General features: G+C 37.0%; 2 protein-coding genes across 7 annotated transcripts; both read right to left on the minus strand.

Annotated features, from left to right (window-relative positions):
- Positions 1-12: 12 nt before the first annotated feature.
- Positions 13-6,989, minus strand: LOC107223955 (transport and Golgi organization protein 6 homolog). Of its 6 annotated transcripts, none has more exons than XM_046730004.1 (9): positions 6,820-6,989; positions 4,427-4,499; positions 4,110-4,227; positions 3,080-3,308; positions 2,422-2,940; positions 1,065-2,264; positions 784-988; positions 538-689; positions 13-420 (listed from the first exon to the last, which is right to left on the minus strand). In XM_046730004.1, the coding sequence occupies exons 1-9, from the start codon at positions 6,856-6,858 to the stop codon at positions 124-126; spliced, it is 2,832 nt and encodes a 943-aa protein (XP_046585960.1). In that variant the 5' UTR covers positions 6,859-6,989; the 3' UTR covers positions 13-123. The 6 variants fall into 6 exon arrangements, with proteins under 6 accessions (XP_046585960.1, XP_046585962.1, XP_046585961.1 ...); XM_046730006.1 differs by lacking the exon at positions 6,820-6,989 and adding an exon at positions 6,633-6,704; XM_046730005.1 differs by lacking the exon at positions 6,820-6,989 and adding an exon at positions 6,633-6,700 and having other exon boundaries at positions 4,427-4,605.
- Positions 6,990-15,061: 8,072 nt separating this feature from the next.
- LOC107223962 (nodal modulator 2) lies at positions 15,062-22,216 on the minus strand. The gene is made up of 14 exons (XM_015663848.2): positions 22,005-22,216; positions 21,777-21,876; positions 21,575-21,703; positions 21,267-21,433; positions 21,030-21,183; positions 20,509-20,911; positions 20,161-20,437; positions 19,908-20,089; positions 19,049-19,496; positions 18,350-18,542; positions 17,877-18,022; positions 17,601-17,724; positions 16,895-17,257; positions 15,062-16,431 (listed from the first exon to the last, which is right to left on the minus strand). The coding sequence occupies exons 1-14, from the start codon at positions 22,148-22,150 to the stop codon at positions 15,724-15,726; spliced, it is 3,540 nt and encodes a 1,179-aa protein (XP_015519334.2). The 5' UTR covers positions 22,151-22,216; the 3' UTR covers positions 15,062-15,723.
- Positions 22,217-22,502: the final 286 nt, after the last annotated feature.

The following is a 22,502-nucleotide window of genomic DNA, read 5'->3' on the forward strand; positions in this document are numbered from 1 at the left end:
ATTCCCACTTTTAGAGAAACTGTTTCACCTAGAGTGAAATATCAGTCAGATCGATAAGATCATAATTTTTATTTAATGCAAAGGTGCTGGAATTCGGATTGATGTATGTAATTCTGCTTGTCGTCATACTGTTGGCTCCAACACAAATATGCTTTTTTCAAGCTTGGGCTTCGAGAAAAGAAAGTCTCGCACGATATCGTCAAATTCGTTAAGGGCAAGTTGGGCGTGAAGACGCAGTACCGAATCTTCATCATGCTGTAGACTCAACAGAGCTCGATACAGCGGAACTAAATCGTTTCCGAGACTGATTAGCGCAGCTTTTCCGAGGCCTTGAAGCAACAATGTGGTCACCATAACACCGGCCCTACGGCATTCCGCTATTTTGTCCGTTTTTATTATGCTCCCAATGCAGAATATTACCTGTAAATACAAGCACAAGTATGTTTTCAAAACAAAATAGTAAAATACTTTAAGAAACATAGTTTTCCAGTCAACTGAATGTCTAATTGTAAGTATAAATTATGAATCAATGCGCACCTCAACGATTATATTCCCTAAACGGTAACCCAATACTTTACAAAGTTCTCCGAGACAGGATAAACTGGAAGTTCTCACTAGAGGATCAACATCGCGTGTACCACATAGAAATCCATTGATCAATATGTTTTTATAAGTAGGTGCCAATTCGCCTGCAATTCAAAACCAAACTTGGTATAAACATAATTCCTGAAATTTTTTAATCACAAAACAAAGAATCTTCCATTATAGAAGCATTTTACTCACCAAGGGATCTTGTTACTTTGACTAAGATCTCCCCTATCTTAGCCCGAGTATCGGGTGAAATTGTGCTCTCTTTACTGGCAGATGTTATATCGATAAATTCGTGCACCAGCACTTCGATTACTTTTTCAGGATAAGCGGAGGCCAGCGCCGCGAGTCCGTTGATGGCGCTCAAGTATATGAATGAATCTTCATGTTTCAAATTTTCCTGTTACAAGTGAAAGATATTTGAGACGAAATTCTTGCTCTCAACTACAATTTGACTACGAATTTGCTAAACTTACTTGAAAAAGGCATAAGACAATATCCTTCTGGGCAATTACATCGTGATCTGAACGTTCAACAAGCTTTGTTAGCAACATCAAACCATGCGCACGGACTGGTAACAGAGGGTCGGCGAGATCGTGAATAGCTTTATCGAATTCAGTCACCTTTTCATTTGATTCTGATAAATCTTGGTACCGAGGTCGAGCTAATGCACCCTTTGTTTTTATAAGATTCGTCACTTCTTTGGCCAGCGTGGATAGTTCAGTTGATGTTCTACAGCTTTTCAATTTGCCTAAGGCAGTTGCCAATTTGTCGAATGGCTTCCAATCTATGGATTTTCGTTTATTCTCAAGGATGAATTTGACAAGCATTAGACTGATGTACAAAATGTCAAATTCTATGCCAATTTCATTTCCATTTTCCTTATCGTTTGCTGACTTGTCTTCGACTAATGATATTACAAACAACAGAATGTGCTGCGGATTTCTAATATATGCTTCTTGAATTGCATGCGTATCAGCAAGAATGGATAACAGCTTTGCATACACCAATTTTACTTCCATGTCGTGCGCAATGTCTTTATTTTTGCAATGACAATTTTCATTCAATCTCGACAGTGATTCCAACAAATAGCAGAATAAATTATATGACAATATTTTGTCATTCTGTACCAAGTGCAGAAGGCAATCGCCAAACTCGTCACAACTAATATATTCAACTTGATTCGTTACTTCAAATTCACCGTTAGGACCAAATCGGAACGTCAAATTATTACCAAAATCATGCTCGACATGATTCGATCTGTGCTGTACAAGCAATATGGCAAAAAGATCAGCTTGCATTGATTCCTCGCGCAAGAGCAGAAGCATTAATTGCTCCAAGTTCTTTCGATGCAAGTAAACAGTGCGATATGCTTTGGTGTAGAGGCGAAACAACGGAACGGCAATCACACAGAGAAGTTTGCTTGGTAGGCATTTAAATTCAGCTCCATTCGAAGTGAAACATTTCGAAAGATTTTCGACACACTTCGTAACTTCAATCTCAGTCCTCAGTACTTCCATTGTTTCAGATTTCCCAACTGTGATAAGCAGAGGTTCCATAATCGGATTGAGAATTTGTTTAGTAAAAACTGTTGGATTTCTCGCATACAGTGCGTTCATGCATAAACTGGTTACTATCAGTGAATCTTTTCCTTTGGACTCAAGAAGATTCAGCAGCTGTGAGTAGTTTTAAAATTCAATAATTATTTGAATGTGACATGAGCGGTGCTTTCAAACAAAACAAGTTTTCAAACAAAATAACGAGAAATTTCTAAACAGTTTTATCACCAGAAAATTCAGTTGACTTTCGAAACTAAAGGATTAACTAACCAACCTGAGAGCATATTGAATTGTAGTAAATATCTGGATCAGTGCCTTGAGGAGTGGCGATCAATTTTGCAATGACATCTAGCTTTGCCCAATGAGCCCCTGAATCCAAGCCATCATCACACATTGACAGTACTAAAGCTACGATGCCGTTAGGCTTCATTATTCTGCTGATCAGAAGTCGTTGAGTTTCTCTCCGCAACCAACACGGAGCATGTCGAACTCCAAGAATGATCATCAACTCTTTGACAACAGTGGACTGCGGCAATTTGTCAATCAATGAAAGAAGGCTTACTCTAAATTGTTCTTGCTCTCTTTTCAACTGATTGTAAATAACTGCTGTCATGCGAAACGTATTCCCTGAACTGTTTTCACTCTCGTTGCAAGGTTTCGTCAACGGTACAGTTGACAGTTGTATCAAGGCAGCCAAAAGTGACCCAATCTGCGGTAAGATTGTGGGTCGCATTGTAGATTCGTCAAAACAGTTCAATATTGTTTTTACAACATTTGACAAACGCTCGTATTTCTGTAATTAAATGAAATATAGGCTCGTTGAGCATTGTGAAATACAATATATTGGCAAAAATGAACAGTGGTCCTATGAGGGAGATGGACTATTGTGAAATGAAGTCGTATATTCTTTATGCAGGATGAAAATGAGGTACCTGAAAATCTGTCAGCTGTTCTGCAGGCAGCTGGGCTGCTCTCGGACACATGTATTGTATACCTACGCCAACCCCTGGTAGAAGGCACGGTATCATCATGGAAATTGCAATCTCAATCCCACGTTTAAGTGAATTTAATTGTTTCACACCAAGGGAGGTGTCTCCATCGAGATATTTGGTATTTCGAATTTCATTGAGGAAATATAAAATCGCCTGGAGAAATGCTTCCCTGTAGTAAGAAAAATATAAAAATTAGGCAAGACTAGGGGGTTTTTTTATTCACAGAAGTTCAATGAATTCAGAATGGGAGCGTTGAGTTTATAAAAAAGATACAGTCGTACCTTACCGACCGAGTCAATCTTGTGTTTCATCAATTTTTAGGCGATAATTTCCACAGTTGAGGGGCTTTCAGGGATTCTGGAAATATGTAGGAGAGAAATGATAAATCGTAGTACCATTTTGAAGTAAGAATATGACTGTGACATATCATTTGATTCCGCAATACTAAACGTACCGGTACTTTACATATCCCTATTCTTACTATAGTGACACCGGTCATTCAACCGAGCTAAATACAGTTAGTGTTAATGCTTCGATACTAATGCTTAAAAACTGTGTATGAATCAAAAATGACTCGGTCGTTAAAGGTAGGATTGTTACATGCCTTTAAGGCAGTGTTACACGTGAGTAAATTACCATGCTGACACATTTTTGGATTATTCTCCCGATTGGAGCAATAAAATAAAATTTTTTCTCGCTATTAAATAATTTGGATGTCACAGAATGGTATTTGCTAGTAGCAATGATTAGAACCTGCCAAAAGTTGCTATGATTGATTGCTAATAGAGAAATCTATTTAATGAAATTATGAAGAAGTAATTCAATGACTCATATTAGCTCTTCAGCCAATTGATTATGATTATAGCAATTGTTTAAGGTTCTGAAGAAGGATGATATACATCGCAGACACAAACATTAACTCAGTCATGCAACGAAGTTATTGAAACTGTTTGATTCACTGAATCCGTACCTCGGTTTGTTTTCATCATTGCTGGTTTTCTTGATATCGCATTCAACTTCATCAGGTACAAGGTGATAAACACCCTGTAGGATGTGGCTCAGCATAGCATCAAAATCAACATCGCTACCTACAAAGAATAATACCGTTGTGATTGTTGATAAAAAATAATCATTCATTCAATAGATCAGTTCAATTTTTTTTTTTTTTTTTTTGAGGTTATTCTGAGATCTTTCTCTAGGTAATAAGGTACTTCTAAAGCAGATTACATCAACAGTTCATGAATATCTAAAAATTGATGACATTATTTCATCTATATCATAACTTACTTCGTTTTTCATTAGATGTCAAAATCGAAAGGCCTTCAAAACAATCCATTGCACGATTTTTGGGTGGTGTAAACTGTGAAGTAAACACGTGCAAGGTTAGTGTTTATACTAACAATAAGTATGCTTCTGCAGTAGACTTCTGTCATCTGTATCTTGCTCTTGCTCTAGCAATGGTATACCTGCAAGCAAAGATACTGGTTTGTTGCCTACCGATAGGCGACTGACATTTCTAGTTACTCATGCCGTCAACTCGCAAAAACTGCAGTCGAGGTAAGGATGATCAAAAATAATCGATTTTCGACTAAATCGATGCCATTTTGGAATATCGTACAAAAAAGCAATATTATTTTATTTCATTAACATTTCGATTGTGATTTAATAAGTGAAAAATAAATGAACATTTTTACCTAAAGTTTAAAAAAATTTGAAATTAACTATAGATTGTCAAAAACTTTTTCCACTATTAAGATTGTGTACGGAAATTTTTGAAACTTGTTTTCAAATACACTTTTTTAAAAAATTGTGAAACAATCGATTAATCGATTAATTTTCGCCGATTGAATCGAGTCGTGTTCGATTGTTTCTCTGAACTTGATTAATCGACGTATCGATTATTTTTGGCCGAGTGGCCATCCTTGAACCGAAGTGATGAAAGAGCGGATACATACTTCAGATATTATACAGATTCGATTTAGTTGTAATATATATAAGTCTATAGAATATATACTCCGGACAGCTCCGGATACTCCGCTCTCTCACCCTGCATTTGATTGGCGGAGAGGAAACGTATCGACCAATCAAGTGTAGAGCGAGAGAGACAGGTCTTGACTGGTATATACCTTTCTCTCTCTGCCCCTCCGCCACACTTTCTGTACATCAGTACATGCGAAGCTACCTTCAATTGTATAATTTTGCGACTGATCGTTATTTATTGTAAATTTGACAACTATTAAAGCACAGAAAACATTGTGAAATCTACTGGGTTTTTATTTTCAAACGATGTCAATGCAGTTTAAAATATGTCATGAAAACCTAGTTAGCAGCAGATGGTGTATTATCAAATAATAAGACCGTGCCATGGTGACTGAAAAGAATTCAGCGGCTTTTGAAATTCGGTGATTATTTGACTATGATACAATTAGTGCTTTCCAGAAATCAATTATGTTGACCATTCTCTGGGGCGTGCTTCCTATAATTCAAGCATATTATAAAACCTACCGAGGTTTATTCGCCCTAATTTTAATGACATTTAAGATTTTTGCATCTACAAACATGAACTTCAGTAAATTGAAACTTCAGAACAATCATTCTGAGGGCAAAGTTTTACCAAACTTTCTTTGTTCTTTGTTCAATTATAGTGGATACTTTTTCATGGCCGACACGTCAGCCGTCTTTTGCTAAATTATGTAGTACTTTCACTGTAGCTTTGGATAAACTGTGAAAGTTACCACGAGAAATTTCTACCATAGAAGAATGCTAGGTTAATTAAAATCGGATTACTTTTTTCCCATTCCAGTTGGAGCTAACCCACACACCCTGTATTCTTATTATGAGTATAGAAAAATTATATCTATTATATTTCGTAATGATTTACGTCTCATTATCAAGCGATACTAGATAACCGGGACTAACAAAACTTCACTTGACTTTTTTTATTAGTCATTAGAGGATAGAGAACATCTCGAAATTAGTTTTTTTAAACTTTGCAACGGTATTAAAGAAAAAAAATACCGCCACTAGATATTCTAATAAGAAATAAAAAGCGCACAGTATGGTGATACAAATTGAAATCTTGAAAAATATGGGTTCTGGTAAATTTCATTCGATTTTTACCTCTGGCGCGACTCCGTCAGATATAGTCGGATAGCCGAAAACTTAGAGATATCCAGGTTTTGATCAGATAAAGAAGCTCGAAAAAGATCTAACGATAAGTTGTTCCGAGACGTTTAATCTAGTTTTCCCGTGAACTCGACTTACGATATAATCAGAAATAGTAAGAAACGTAAAATCTCGAAGATATTGTGCTTTTCAACAGAAAAAATTCGGAAATCTGTGTTCTTTCCAGAAACTCTCGAGTATCTTGAAATGCCGCAAACGTTATCACAATAATTGACGATCTTGTAAATATATCTGTTGACTGAAAACATGGTATATTTTTTAAAATTTCTAAAAACAACGTTGAGAAATTGCTGATAATTTTTTTCACCAGGGATAATTCGATATCTATGTCGATAATGTGTTATGGATTATTCTTCCTGCTGGACTATTATCTTCTTTTCCGTGTCACGGAATCTGCTACAGGTGTCAGTTGCCTGCAGAGCCGCTAAGCACAAGACGAGGTTGTGAGACTGATGAGAATATTCTCCTCGCATAAGTATAAAGTAAACGACTACCGTATAGTAGATGTATAAAAAGGTAGGTATGGCGGCCATGAATCGGTTGCCTGTGCCTTTGATTCAGCAGCGACGACTTCGACTTGTCCTTTGAGTCAAGGGCGTCACCTTGCCACGCCACTGTTCTGAAATGAAACGGAAAACGGTCACCCGACTTGTGGCTCCACTTGTGACTGAAGTAGGAATGCGTCTGATCCCGCGAATGCTTTTTGCTAGATGTAGTTCCACGCGTTCGAGACGAGGTACTTATCCAACCTAAGTTGGCAGTTGACTGGAAAAGGCCAATGGGATGCTGATAAATGGTTGCCACCATTTCAAAGCTGCGTGGAACGTCTGGTGTTAAATCCGCCATTTTGAATTTTGACACTTCTAGAAAAAAATTCGAACTCATCGAGTTTTAGAGCCACTGTCTACTAGTTATTCTGTTACATGTGACTTGCGTTTTTTGGCACTGATTGACTGGCACATTTTTGTTTTTTATGGTGGAATCATGCGTGATTCCTGGCAGTTCATCCTCTGATGGCTGTTTATTGTGTCCGAGACGTACACGTCCATATCATACACTCTATATATTCTTCACGAATTTCATCCGAGTTTACAAATTTGTTCAAGCTTTCAACGTTCTGCGGCACTTTTGAAAATTTGTTTTTTTTTTTCTAGAAATTCTGCACGCATATACCGTGTATTCGAACAGTTATGACAAAGGTCTTTATTCTTAATAGAAATCGTTCGAAGGATTCTGGTAAGATATTCCGAAGGATTTCAAGAAATTATAGAGTTGCTGGACAAAGCTAAAATTCTTTTCAAACTTATTTTCTACAGAAACTCTGAAAACCTCCCACTTTTCATCTTTCGGACTCCTTTTAACCAAATCGAAGATGTGCAGTTCGGACGAATTTCTTGAAAAAGCGTATATTTTTTTGGAGCTTCCTACTTTATTAGATATTTGAAAAATTTAAGGTCTACGGTTTCTGCGTACTTTCTACGAAAATGAAACAATTTTTGCGTAACAGTTGAAATTAACTTTTCTAAAAAGCAGTTGAAAAAATCTAAACATGGAAATTTTACCTAATTATTGAAAAAATTTCACGGTGCTTTTACGAATCTGTCGAAATTAATTTTTTGTGCAGGAATTGAGGTATTACTGCAAAGTATACCTAAAAACTATTAGAACTTGTCAGACGTCTTTCAGAGACTGAAATACTGTCGGGAGTTTACATTCAGTACATTCATAGAAATGTCTGCAGATTTCCTCACTAGAAGAACAGTAAAATTTAACAGGTGATGCTACTTGAGTGGTAGATTGAAAATCGTTGTAAAAGGTCCTAAAAGGGCAGCCAAGTGACTGCATATAACGTGTAATACAATTACAGCAGCATTGCAAATCCGTGGCCTTGATTTCCAAGAACAAGTACCGCAGCAATGGTCGTAATATTACTACGGACTCATTGTCAGTGCATATGAGGCATATAAGTCCGTATCTACGTGTAAAACGAAGAACGACCTTGTCGCGAGGCCGAAACCCCTTTAACGGGACACCCTGTATACAGACAGCAAGATTTTTTTCAGCAGGTCTGAAGAATTTACCACTCGTCCAGCCAACTCGACTCCAACAGCTCGACGAACCGCGGCTACACGATATGGTCGCCCATATAAAAGATTGAAACAAGCCTTGATTGCAATGTGCGTTACCCACTCTCAGAAATATTACCACGATATTTCGATATTGCTATTCCAGCTGCATTGTCGTAGTTTTCTGCATGTAATCTTAAAGCAATCCAGAAATCCTTCAGCAATAATATCTTATGCATACGTTAAAACTTTAATCACGTTTTATGGCTTATTCAATGAATTCACTTATCGATTTTCGGATCATGTAATTGTTTCCAAAGATCAGAGAACACAATTTCATGAATTCCAGGACATTTCCGAGGGCTGTAACATAAACAGTTAAGCAACTCGATCGATTTTGTAATCTATAAATCGCATTTCATGGCATACACAATTAATCGCTTATAGTGATTTCAGGATTTTTACCAAGTTTACAGAATCATAAGCCAAAATACTCAACTTTAGAAATGCCGGGACATTTCCGTGGCTTCTAATGTGAGCAATTCGACCGATTAGAAGCATTGTGACAATTCTGTAAAACAAATGATTGAATCCAAGTTTGAAGAGACTGTATTGGATGCAGTGCAGCAGGGTCTCGACGCGGGACGTAGGCTGCAGACAGATAACTCGAGCGGAGAACAGTCTACCCCCATGAAACCGGTTTCCCCTCGACTGCATCTTCTATTTTTCCGATGGACCAAAGCCGTCGGACAACTGCACTGGGCAGTGGCCAATGTCGCCTGCAGTCAAGCCGGCCCTGATGAAAAGAATTCTCGGAAATTTCTCATCATTTTTTTCGAAATATCTACGAAACATATTACCGCCCTTTTTCAAACGGTTATTATAAAAAATTTACATTATTTGTGGAAAAGTTTCAATTACTCAGAGGAATTCCGAGAAACTCTAGAGAGCTTCTGAAAAGAAGTAATATTTATCGGAACATAAATATGAAAAACCCAAAGTTGTCGTCTTTTTCGTTATTTCTACCCAAGTCGAGATCGACATAAAAATCGAACGTACTTTTGCGAATAACTCCTATGAGTTGTTCTCTTGGAACTTCTGTTCCTATTGCAAATACAATAAACTCAGAGTTTTCATCTCTGACTATTTCGAAATAGTCGTTATTAGTAAAAATTTTACCAACGTCTTTAGAAAATTCACATTCAGAACTTCAATTTGAATCATAAGTCCGAAAGAATATGTGTTCTGGTGTTTCTGCTGATATTTTGACGATATCACGTTTCCAAAAACTGGGATGGAGTTTTCGAAAGTAGACGTAATGCTTGTAAGAGAACATTTCCAATGAAACTAGCATGATGATAAGTTTTCCAAAATTTTCGATAAATATCAAGCTTTATCCATTAATCAACCGAAATTAATTTCGTGCACTTCAAAATTGAGTTATTTTTGTATATAACAAGATTCCTAGCAAATTATCAAAATTTGCTAAGGGATTTGTTAAAAAAAACTATGCAAGCCTTTATGAAATTCTCATTCTCCGTGAATTGGAGTTTTTTTTAAAAGTTGTTGGAAATGTTTTTTGCCAGGGGGCCGACGGCTGCAAGTTGGCTTCAGGACCACATCCTTTTATGATTAATAGTCGGCGATTCCCGCGCTGCGCTACTGCCCCACCGGTTGTGGATTGTAGACGACTCCAGGATGCGGAGACGCTGCAGCCACAGACGGACGGGTCCTTGATTCACCTGTTGCCTCTTGCCGCCTTCCGTCGGGCGTTGCGTCGCTCCTCGTATAGCGATAAACCAGCCTTCGGAATTAAATTCGTCTCCGCCTTCACGGCCCCTTAATTCATAGAGTATTTGTATGTATATTAACCTGATCGTAATTAAATTTTCACCATTTATTCCCGAGGGCGAAAGAAATGTTGAAGACGAATGAAAATTCGTCCTTTAGTTCTGCGCGACACGCCGATTAGTTACTTTATAAACCTATATCCGACTCCTCGTGCGAGTGAAATAGCCAGTGCTATATGAATTTGACGACGATTGGCTTTTGGTCAAAGTTTCTTTTGGAACTACTGTCGGAACTATCCCACCGGAAGGAAAAAACATTTCTGTGCAGGTGAGCATTGACACTTTTTTGATATTTTAGAGCTACATTGAAAACGTATAAATTATGATATATATCGTTATCTGGTTTAAGATTTGGCTGTAAAATTGTTATTTTTACCACCATTTTACCAACCCGAGTCTAAGGCTTATGTGTTTTTTTAATACACCTTTTCAATCAATCTAAAAATAAGATACTGTAGCTTCACGTCTGTAAATGCTATAATTAAATTCGAGTCTCATGCTTATCATGACGAAAAATTTTAACTGCAAGAGACTCTAAAATTAAATACCTCATAAAAAATTCACTGAAATTCCGTTATGCAAGAAAAAAAATTCCCATTTCAAAAGGTATATTAGACTTTTTCTCGCTCATATACCGATTTAAACAAAATCAGGCTTGAATTAAGTGCTGAGCTCTTCGGCAAAATAATGATTTGCTATTTCTAAATTGTGCGTCGGCCCACATTTGATTATACTGAAATTTTTTCGAGGCAGTTTATATTTTTTTATGTTACCTCAAATTACTTATTATGTGAAATTTCACTGGAATTCTCTAGCCTCTCTATTCACAATTTACAGAATTTCTCAGATTAATTGGGGAATTTTATAGAAATTATTCCAGTGGTTTTTATGACATTTTAGAAGAAAAAAATTAGTATGTGATATAGTACTTAGATTCTCTGTATGGATTGAAAATCGATGAATAAATTTATATATACATATTATATATGAAAAATTTTTCATAAGTAATAAATGGAAGAAATCATTCGTTGATATTTTCAATTCCATACAAATCTTACTGATTCTACGACAAAGTCATATATATATATATATATATGTAGCTACTTGACGCTTAATGAATGCTATATTATTTTTATCATCATTGAATTTATGTAGGAACATTAACTTCATATTTTTTTCAGAAATTTGTAATCAGTTTAAAGTTGCATAGTGAAAGTATTTTAATGCAACAGTGCAGAGAGATTAATAGAAAAAACTATAGTGTTAAGACTTAGAACTCCGTGAAAAATTCGTGGGTGTATAATTTCATTGCTTACGTGTACGATATGTATGTATACAATTATAAGTATGTAGTTATAAGTAAGGATATTGGGATAAAGGGGCAAATATTTGGTAATAACGAGTCTCGTTCCAATCGCCCTTATTTTCGCGATGAAATGGAGTGCATACAGCAAGGGTATGTGCAAATAATCTACTTAAACTTTGCCAGACAGTGTATCCCGCAGTCGCAGACGCAGAACCTCGGTCAAGGTCGCACATTGTTTCACGTTTTAATGCCTTTCTACCCGACGCGATTCGTTATACTTATATCCTACAGTCAATCGCTTGCATTCGTTCCCTTCTGCCCGTTTTGTGCAAGGTAATTTGGATATATTTTTCACAGGATGATTCTAAAATATATAATTCGCTGCAATTTGTCACTCATTAATTCTTCAACATTAATACAATATACTGATTTTCCTGATCTGAATGATAAGGAATTACTACATTTCCATTGTTGTATACGTTTTGATCCTTCTTTTTCTGTTTTTCTTTAAATATTTGTTTAATAATACAGAGTGGTCGGTAATATAGTCCGCATTGTTAATAGTAATGCGCCACCATTACAGAATAGATTCTTTACACTTGAGTCGTAAATGGACAAAACTTTTCTTAAGGTGTTAAAAAAAAATATGCAAATATGGCATCGAATGATAGAAGGTTTGCTGCGCGGTTGACGGCTCGCATTTAATCGCAAAAGTCATCGCATAATTTAGCTAAAACCGAGGCTGAGCCGATCAGCTGATCACTTAGGGCGACGCCATATTGTTTTCACCCACCCATACTTTGGATCTCAATATCGAGCACATAAATAAGTATTATTATCATTTTTCATAGTTTTGACGGTCTACGAGAGCTGTGAGCCTGATCTGAAACTTACTTCCTGCTACACGTGTAATCGGCGAGTGTGCCAAGATCTGGTAACTCCACCACCGTTGGCAGACATTGAATCGCCAATGGGATGCGAGTTTCCATTCCTAGGCACTTTGATCAACTATTAACACGTACGTGGAATGAGAAAGTACAATAGACGGTAACGACATTTGTTTGCAAGTAAATCACGTCACGCATATCAGTACACATAGGGATGACAAATTGATAATATTATGCTGTATAATGAAATAAATCGATTTGGAACATTTTCAAAACTTGTATGTATGTATGTATTTGTATAACCCGCCTATCATCATCAATCACTATTTTTGAATAGTTTCCGGTTGAGTTTCGTTTGAAACATTAAAACTTTTTAAAGAGAATTGAGCAACGAATACGCTGAATCCATGCCGGAAATTTTGTAGGGGTGTTCTCACTCTCAAAATAAAATTTAAATAATATAAGTTTTCACAACAATTTTCACGGTATTGGCAACCCGAGTATTTCAAACTGAAAGTGCATGTCAGGCACTTTGAAATGATGAGTCCAGTCTGTTGGAAAAATGAAACCAAAGATGTCGTCAACATTTGAAGAAGTAGAGATTTCAGATATTTTTAACTCAACGCCGTCGAAGTTCCGACATACCGAAGTCAAGACAAAGAGGAAAATGGTAAGACCACGAACGCATACACGAAGGGAAAGGGTTATTTCAGTCAAGTGACATTCGTTTTATTCAACTAAATGCTATAGTCAAATGTAGCGAACACAATACTTAACCAAATCAACAAAATACTTTTGTCGGACGAAATACTTGTTGACAACTTAATATAGAATTGAACCAAGCCTTTGAATGATCATGCTGACTATTAATTTATTCAAGATAACACGGCACGAGTGCCTTGCAATAATGTGAATTTTGTTTCAAGAAAATCTGTAAATTGATATGACTAAAAATTTAATTGAACGCACCTCAATTAAAATTATGAAGTTGTTGTATCAAAAAGAATTAAGCTTGTTCTAATTTATATTTTGTTGAGTCAAGAGTTCAATGGTTGAAAAAGATAACGTAATTTGTTGTTACAAAAATCTTTTGCATAGACTGAAATATTACTCATTCAGCGCACAAAACGTATTCGTCGAATGAACTCATTGATAATTTTGTGACTTGATACCCGTTTATTGAATGGGTCAAACCCGACAATTTGTTATATATGTAGAAGGATAAATTGAACATGTGTTAATAATTTTTGTTCATTTGTCGTCAATATCAATATCGATGCCTCGAAACTATTATGCTTGCTTCGTTTGCAATACGGCTAATGAAGAATTTTATATTATGTTATCCACATCTCATTTCTTAGACGGCTACCTAGTTTTACAAATATCTCAAACTATATCCGTAGTGAGAGAGTTTACCGCCTAGTGGCCGTTTATAGTACTAGTATACTGAGGTTTACGATGACTATATTCTCTATTTATTTCAAAGCATGTGGTGTTTCTTTGGTCTGTAAACAAATTGGTGCAAGTGATTCAACCAGTTACGCCAAACAAGCTCCGGTTAAATCAACAAATTATGACATTCAATTAATGTAAAATTTTTGTTGGGTAGGTTCATGTACTTATTTTATTTGAAGTGCCTAATCTTTTCTGTCAACAAACATGCGAGCCAGAGAAACAATACATAAACTTCAAATGAAATGATATTTAGTTGACTCAATTTCGGAAACACATTAAAAGGTTCACACCTTCGATTTTTGGAGCCTGAAGTCTGTGCGCAAAGAACATAATTTCCGAACAGTGTGGTAAAACAACATTGGCGCATGCGCACAACTGAAATTCTCGATCTTACATAGTAAACCTTACTTTGATGTATGCGTATTTGAAGTAACTTAATTTTACGCATTGCCTTAAGCGTAAGTTGCCTAAATACAATTTCACGTGCTGTCAGTGGCACTTTCGTTGCTTCTTAAATGATACTTTTCTTCAGGAAGATGTTGGAAAAAATACTGTGTATCATACATACGGATGGGTGATACCTGATCCACAGAGTTCCAGCCTAGTGTGATAATAATGCTCACCTTGGCTCATGCTGCAACTTCACACTTGGCAAAAAATAAGTCATTGTACAGAGTGAATTCTTTGACAGCATGATCCGTTGTTTGCTAAAATTTAACGCATAAGCGCCCCAATCCGAGCGCGGCCGTTTGCCTGGGCAACCGTCATAAATTTAGACGACAGCTCGTCGCGATCGAAAAATTTTTACGGCGTCCGTCTTAAGCACAACTGTGAAAATTTTTTTGGTTCGATTTATCGCCGGCGGTTTGTCGCCCTGGAAACAGCTGCTGTGAGATTGTATGCGTGAGCATTAAATTTTATCTGACGACAAATCATGCAATCGTTAGGAATTCGCTCTGTATACGACTTAGTGTTCAGTAGTTGCCTGTTTGCCGGGATCGTGGTCGGAATGGTATTTGCAATATGGCATCGGCAGTAAAAATCAGCTTACAGATTGAGGTTAACTTCATGAATACCGTAACGAATACAGTCACAGAAAACGTGAAAGCTGTTGGACTGTCATTTTGTGACATTTAGTCAGTGTATGGTAAAATATCCAATAAAAAACCACGTTGATAATTCATAGACTTAATAAGCCTATATTATAATTAAATGTGCCAGCTATAACAGTTAGTGTTACGTGCTCTCTGGCGCCAGATGGCGTCTTATGAATTTAAAAATACCAATATTGTCACAAGGTAAGAATGCAAATATGTGCAACACCTCGAAATTTCATTTGGAATGTGAAGCGAAAATTTGTAAATTTTGGCAGAGCCATAACCTGGCTTTCACCTTCCACTTGATAATAAGAGCAAGAAATAGAAATTTTCAAAATCGAGCTAATGAAAAGTATTTAAATTCAAGCAACGCCATCTGTTGTCTAATCTGCTTAATCAATTCTCAATGTCATTTTGAAGTTGAAAGCCTTACTCAGATTTGAAAATTCTATCCCAGCATTCTAAGACCAATAATTAGAATTAGTGCTGTGCTTACTGTGCTTGTGTTACAAGCCATGAGAATTCTGTTTCAACATTTCGCTAAACTCTCTCTCGGTGCAGTGTTAACTGTAACCAATGTAGTAAGTATACATAACGAAAAAATGGTACCTAACTGATATTACTATTTTATTCTAGGAGTGAGGTGTCATTTACACGAACTTTGACCATCACTTCATCTACATTGGATTCAGTTTACTTAAATTCACAAAATATACACATCACAATTCTCACTGAAGTTACATTTTCCGTGGTTTAACTTTCCTTTTATTAATGTTCATTATTTGCTCAACGATGATATCATCAGCTCTTGGATCAACGGGAACAGTTTGAACCGGCGATCTAGAAATTGGCACAGGTTTGGTCCAATTTTCAACTAACGTGGTGAGATTGTTCCACAATTTTTCACGATTCAAAAAAGCCAGTGCTACCAGCATAATCAATGGCAATGCCACTACAGAGGTTTGATTCACATCACCTTGGTCGACTTTTCTTTCAGCATGGAATGATAACTTCACGTGTTTGAAGGATGAATTCGCTTCAAAATATATTGGTATGGTCTTGTATTTATGCAGTGTCTGTGACAACGACGATTCTAACTGTACAAAGTATTTCTTGTTGTCAGCTTGCAATGGGGGGAAATGAATGAGAAATCCTGCACTGTAACTATTTCCCAATTTCGATGCATGTTGAGTGTCCAATTTCACAACGTGTATCGGTGAATCAGGTATGTCTTCTCTGCACAGCTTCACCCTCAGCGTTCGATAGTGTTCCGGGTGAGCAGCGTCAATGTGAACCGAAAGATCCGTCCGCAAAATTGGATGGAAAGCAATCAGACGTATGCCATGGATGTCTTCTGTAGCTTGAACGGCCACAGAGCTTGGCGTGGCTCTCTGGACGTGAAGATTTGCTTCCACATTGGGCTTCAAACGAATCGCATAAATACACTAGAAATAAAAAACGGCATTTGCTTAGCAACGATCTTCTGTTATCGGTGTGGCCACTCGATTTATATTTTATAAATCACTGACTTTTCTGAACTTTCCAGACAGAAATTACGCTTTTATCATTTATTCTTACTTCCACATGTCGCATTTTGCAACACTTATTTTTTACTTTTAAAAACGTTGAAATTGAACAGTTCATCAATAGAAAGCAGAAGTTCTAAGTACTAGCAGATACAAATTTTTGGTTCAGCAGTTAGGAAGACAGTAAAACCTGTTAAAATAATCTCGCGCAGTAGTACTTCTGCCAGCGACAGTGTCAGTGAACGGATATAATTTAAAAAAAAAAAAAAAACATCACTAATATTTATTAGTAATGGATTAATAATTCAAGAGAAGGTTTTATAATTAGAAACAAGTGACCATCCTGCACTGTTACAGTCGAGATTAGAGGCAAGACACTTACAGAAGGTTGAAGACCCCTGATCCGAAACTTTCCATTCTCCTCAGTTGTTGCTTCTTCCTGGTACGAGGCGCAGTCCGTCTGCCCAACAGCTTCGACCAGCAAGCCTTGTTCTGGTTGTCCGTTCAAAGAGGTTACAACTCCATAGGCACTAAATGCAACTCTGTTACCAGACAATTCAACTTTGACAGTTGCTCCTTCTGCCACATTAATCATCTTCGACGGAGGATCAAATCGATATTCTTTCATCATTGGCCGCAGGTAATATTCACCAGGAGACAATGAATTGAATACTAATTGTCCCTCTTCGCCTGTTATACTATTTTTACGATAATTTTGTCCCCCAGATAACGATAACAGCACACCCTGAAAATTTGCAAGCCAAAGAACCTTTTATGAATGAGATTTTTTAAGTGCCAATCAATTAAAGTTCAACAATTCTTTTGTGATTATTCGAGAAAGATTACTTAATCGTAAATGACTCTACAAATTGGTTTGAAAATTATGCTAAAAAGCTTTGAAATTGAATATTTCAGCAAAATTTCACTGAAATTCTAGGATTCGTTCTGAAAATCCTCAGTTCAAAGATTTTTTCATAGAAGAATTTGCAGCAGCGATAGCAATAAGAAATGTCTAAATATATTTTTAATAACGAACAATAGGCTTTGAATGATAGAGGATAAACTTTAGTTACAAAAACTTATTTTACCTGCAATGGCTGATGGTCGGCTTGATCTGAGACAAACACAATCACCTCAGCGAGTTTATGGGCCATGAATTTGCCACTTGCATCAGGTCCTGTAATAATATAGCCGTCTTTTTCTGCAGTAACGCTAGAAAATTAATCAAAAACAAGAATCAGTTATCAAATGAATGATTCGTTTATTAAGTTGTACTCGATTTTCCTTCAAAGGTTTTTTGGACCCAGTTTAGGGGTAAATACTTCCATTGGACATGCGTAATACTTCCGTGAAATTTTCTTTACCTGTAATCAACTTTTCCGTCAAGAGGACCAACTCTGTAATTTCCATCCGATTGTGTAACCAGCGTTTGAACTGGCGCAGTTTTGTCTTTACCAAATATTTGAATTTTCACTCCGTCCAGCGGTGGTAGAATACTGCCACTTATTACCTAGTAAGTCACTAACAAGTATTATTTATAATCTTGAATATGGGACATTATCTTTAAAATCAGATAAAATTTGGTCATATTTTTTATATGCTTCACTTGTGTTTTAATTTCATTTTGCTTATCAAAATGGATCATTCATGACTTTTTTTTAAATTGGCATGACAAATCGTGCCTGAATTATGAATTTTCGAAAAATTCCTATTTAAAGAGATATTGGAAAAATTCGAGGCATGTTTAGGGCCTTGCAAAATTTAAAGTCTTATCGGATTTCAAAAGTAATTCATATCAATTCATCACCATACAGTGGTGATAAAAAAAAAATCTTACCTTTCCCATGTCACCAATAAATGAAGCAACATTATCCCTGCAATCGTTTTCTCCAGTAACAATTAAAGACGAGGGGCTGAACAGGAGAATTTCCGACAAGGGTGTCACGATGTATTCATTATCAGTATTTGCGTTGAATTCAAATTCATACTTATAACTGTTTCCTTCTTTAACATAGTTTAAAGGTCCTAGACTGTAAGAAAATTGATACTGTCATGTAAAAAAAAAGTAATGTAGGATTTTGGAAAAACGGCGACAGCGCCACGAGCGAGTGCGAATGGTGTGTGTGTGTGCGAGAGTGCGTGTTTGAAAAGATCGCCGCCAGAGAGCGCGCGAGAGCCACGAGGCAGTTGACACGAGGCAGTCGAAGAGTAAAGTCGACGTCGCGAAATTAGCATCGTAAGATTCTTTGTTCAATTCAATAAAGTATTTTCCTCTTTTTTCATCAACCCCATGAATTCGTCATTACCCGCGCGTATGTTCCAATAACACCAGGAACAGAAATTAATCCCATAGTAATGGCAGTTATTATTCGAAATAGAGAACCAATCAAGGTGGTAGAACCCGGATGTTTCAGTTTACTATCACTTATACGTATTATACATTTTAATCCAATTTTTTACATCCAACGTTCTGCAAATTTGTGTAGGAAAAGTTAGGGAATGTGAATAAGAAGTTGATATGTAACATGAAACTCACATCAACGGATCTTCAGCATGCTCGATTTTCACCTTGAGCCCATCCACTACGTCTGTGCTAATGATGTTCCCCTTGTGACTGTGCTCTGTCGATGACAATATAACAGGAGCCAAGCTGTTCGTATCCCAAGTGTATTCGGATCTTGGATAAACGTGACAACTTTTTGGTACAAACCGGTATTCACCAGGTGCCGATGTACAATGCCTTGTACTTCCCTTAGAAAGTTTTAATAAAACTTTCTGTGAACTCTTCAAGTCAGAAAACTCGACAGCGGTATCGTGCGAAGAGATGAAAGTTATTGAAAAGCCGATCTGCTTGAATGTTGGCACCTCAGCGAATTCAGAGGTTACAAAAATTCTCTGGCTTGGATTTTCCCAACAGAATACATCAGTGTCTATCAATACTTCGTACTGACCAGGCAAGATGTTCGAGAATTTGTATTTTCTATCTAAAAATCAGATGAAAAGCCATTTCCTAATATTAATCATATTTAGCTATGTTGGTACAAGCAGTCTATTATTTCATGGGTATGTTACATACGCGATTGGACGTATGATAAATTCACTTGCGTTTATGCAATTCAGGATGCATTTTACTGATCGATACTCGTCTTGTGGTTCATGTTAATTGCAAACAGAGAAAACTCAGTAAATTGTAAACTATAAAGCAAATGTTGATCGGTACAATGTACTATTAGTTGTCAAAATGCCGAAATGCACACCGATTCCAGTTAAATGTACTCTGAACTGCACGAATGAAGGCGAGCTTATCTTTTTTTTTAAATCGGCCATGTAACATTTTCATGAAACAACCCAATGGATTGTCAATTTTGACGTTTGAACATTACATTCCATCTTACCTTTGGTTTGTATGGTCTTAACAGTGGCTCCATCGAGAATTTTGAGAGTAACAGATGCTTGACTGCAGTCCGAATCCCGCAAACACTCAACTTTTCCCATCAGCGTGGCTTTCAATTGCAAAAAATCGAGGTTTCTTATTGGTTCAGATGAAACATCAATCTCATGTTGCAAAGGATAGAATCTAATGAATAAGAATTTTAAATATAATTATCGGATACCGTAATTTTACGGCTCTTGACTTATAATACATACTGTAGTCCTTTTGCCTTCTCATCGTTGCTAACAAAAACACTCAATTGATATTTGCCACGGGCAAGATATAAGCAAAATTCTCCTGTCTTAGGATCAGTTTCAATTTCACTGTGGAATGTGGAAGCAACTTTTTGTACAGCAACCTTCCGATGATGCAACGTATCTTTGGCCGACAAAGTCACCCTCCCACAAACTTTGTAAGACGAAGGCGCTGACGGCGGTAATTCTGTAGAGTTTGGTGATATCTTCACATTTTTCTCCTCGAATTGTACATCATCTAGAAAAAACCAATTGCTAACACGCGTGATGACTAAACAGTGAAATATTAGGTTAGTGGTTTATAGGTACCTGCTTCAATTTTGAATGAATACTGTCCAGCCTTCATGTTGTCAACTCTGTAAGAGCCATCCTTGTTTGTTATTGCAGCGAGTTTTTTGTTTAAGTAAATTTTAGCCCCCTCTAATCCGCCACCTTGCATTGACGCATATACAGCCCCACTTATCGTGAAACCAGTTATCTTAAAGTCTTGAGGGAGAATCAGGCTCTCGTGGTGAACTTTGAAAGCTAATTCCATCGGCTGAACATCAAACTTTGTTTGAGCACCAGCATAGTGTGGCACAAGACGATACTCTCCAGGGGCAAGAGAAGAAAAAGTGAAACGCCCAGTTTTGTCGGAGAGAACATGGCATAGCGGTTTGCTAGATTCAAACCCTTTAATTGGTGTGGTTTCGCAGTTTCTCGCTTGTCCATTCTGTTCAACAGAGATGAGTCAGGATGAGGATTTTTTTTCATTTTATGGAAAAACCTTACCAAACAAATAAATGATGCGTTAATAATTACATAATATATTCAATATTCGTTCTACGTACCCCAAACAGAATAAAAGACACTCCTTTCATTGGTTCATCTTCACTGGTAACTCGTCCACTTACATCGTACCCGGCGACTACTAAGCTATTATCAGTCAGTTCTGTATTTCCCTCTCTAACAGTAACATCAAGTTTGGATTTCTCAATTATCCACCTTCAAAATTAAAAGCACATCAAGAACATAGTAGAGTTTAGCTGATATTCAATTGTTTTTGAATACACATCGATAGAACTTACCTTGGATGCGATGCTATGAGAACATACTTGCCGGGTTGAATTGGTGTGAAGTAAAATGTACCTCCATGAGCAGTTATTGTTGTGTCAACCGGAGATTCTCTGTTTTTGTCTGTGTATAAAGAGACTGTGACTCCCTTCGGTCCAGAACTAGTGCCATGGCTTGTAACCTAGTTATGTATTAGTATATTATGAAAAAGATGAATTTTTTTCGAAAACATGCCCAAAAATCAAAACTATTCTGCTAATGGGTAACTGAGTTTATTGGCTATTGATTCAATAAGTGACGCATGTTTATTTAAAGATCGAACCTTTCCTGTGATTCCGAAGCCTTTGAAAGTGAAGTTTATGTCTTTTCCTGAGCTACACAAATCTGTAGAGCCGTCAACATGCAGAGTGACTGACGTTGGTTCAAAACTCCATCCTCTCGGTGGCTCAACCTAAAATAGCACAAGAAAAGGTGGTTATCATGTCTCTCATCATATCGACCTACACTGCAATTTGAGCACTCACCTTCAGTACGTATTCCCCTTTATCGTACAGAGGTAAAAAGTAGTACCCATTATTTGGAGCACATTCTGTTTCATCTTTCAGGCTTCCAGCCTTGGTATACCTAAGTTTTCAAACCATGATGTAGTAGATTCATAAATTAGGTTAGGTTAAGTCAGGGCTAGATTAGGTTAGGGTTGATGATTGGAATTGAAAATTAGTGCCAGGTGTGTCACAGACTTGAATACTTACAATTTTATGTGAACTTTGGCAAAATCAATGGGCACGTGACTTTTGATAAATCCGCCACATCCCAAAATATCTTCGGCAAAAGTTTCTGATACTGATAAATACAAATTGAATAATAAAATGATTAAGTTCCTAAGGCACAGAGTCATCTTTGCCCCTCTCTGCGCTCGTGTTCTCGCAATTATGTCAACTGACTGGTGATTGTATAGGTATGTAAGACCGTGATGTCGGCAATACAAAAGTCTATCATCAAATAATTCGTCATAATAAAAATGTCCGCAGCGCTCTACTCGTGGCCGCGAGACGAAGCATCGAACGGATCCAAAGGAAATAACGTAGTGCAGACTACAGTACATACATATCGAACATGCCCCACAGCACGGTCTTTTACACAGGTCTGGCGACTCGGCCCGTTTTATGGTGGCGGGGGTGTCCCGCTTAACGGGCTCTTTTTCAATAGTTTGTTCTATTACCGCGTGAGTCGTTGCGATCGAAGATCAT

Source organism: Neodiprion lecontei, chromosome 2 (assembly GCF_021901455.1).
Source record: "Neodiprion lecontei isolate iyNeoLeco1 chromosome 2, iyNeoLeco1.1, whole genome shotgun sequence".
In the NCBI taxonomy this organism is placed as follows: Eukaryota; Metazoa; Arthropoda; class Insecta; order Hymenoptera; family Diprionidae; genus Neodiprion; species Neodiprion lecontei.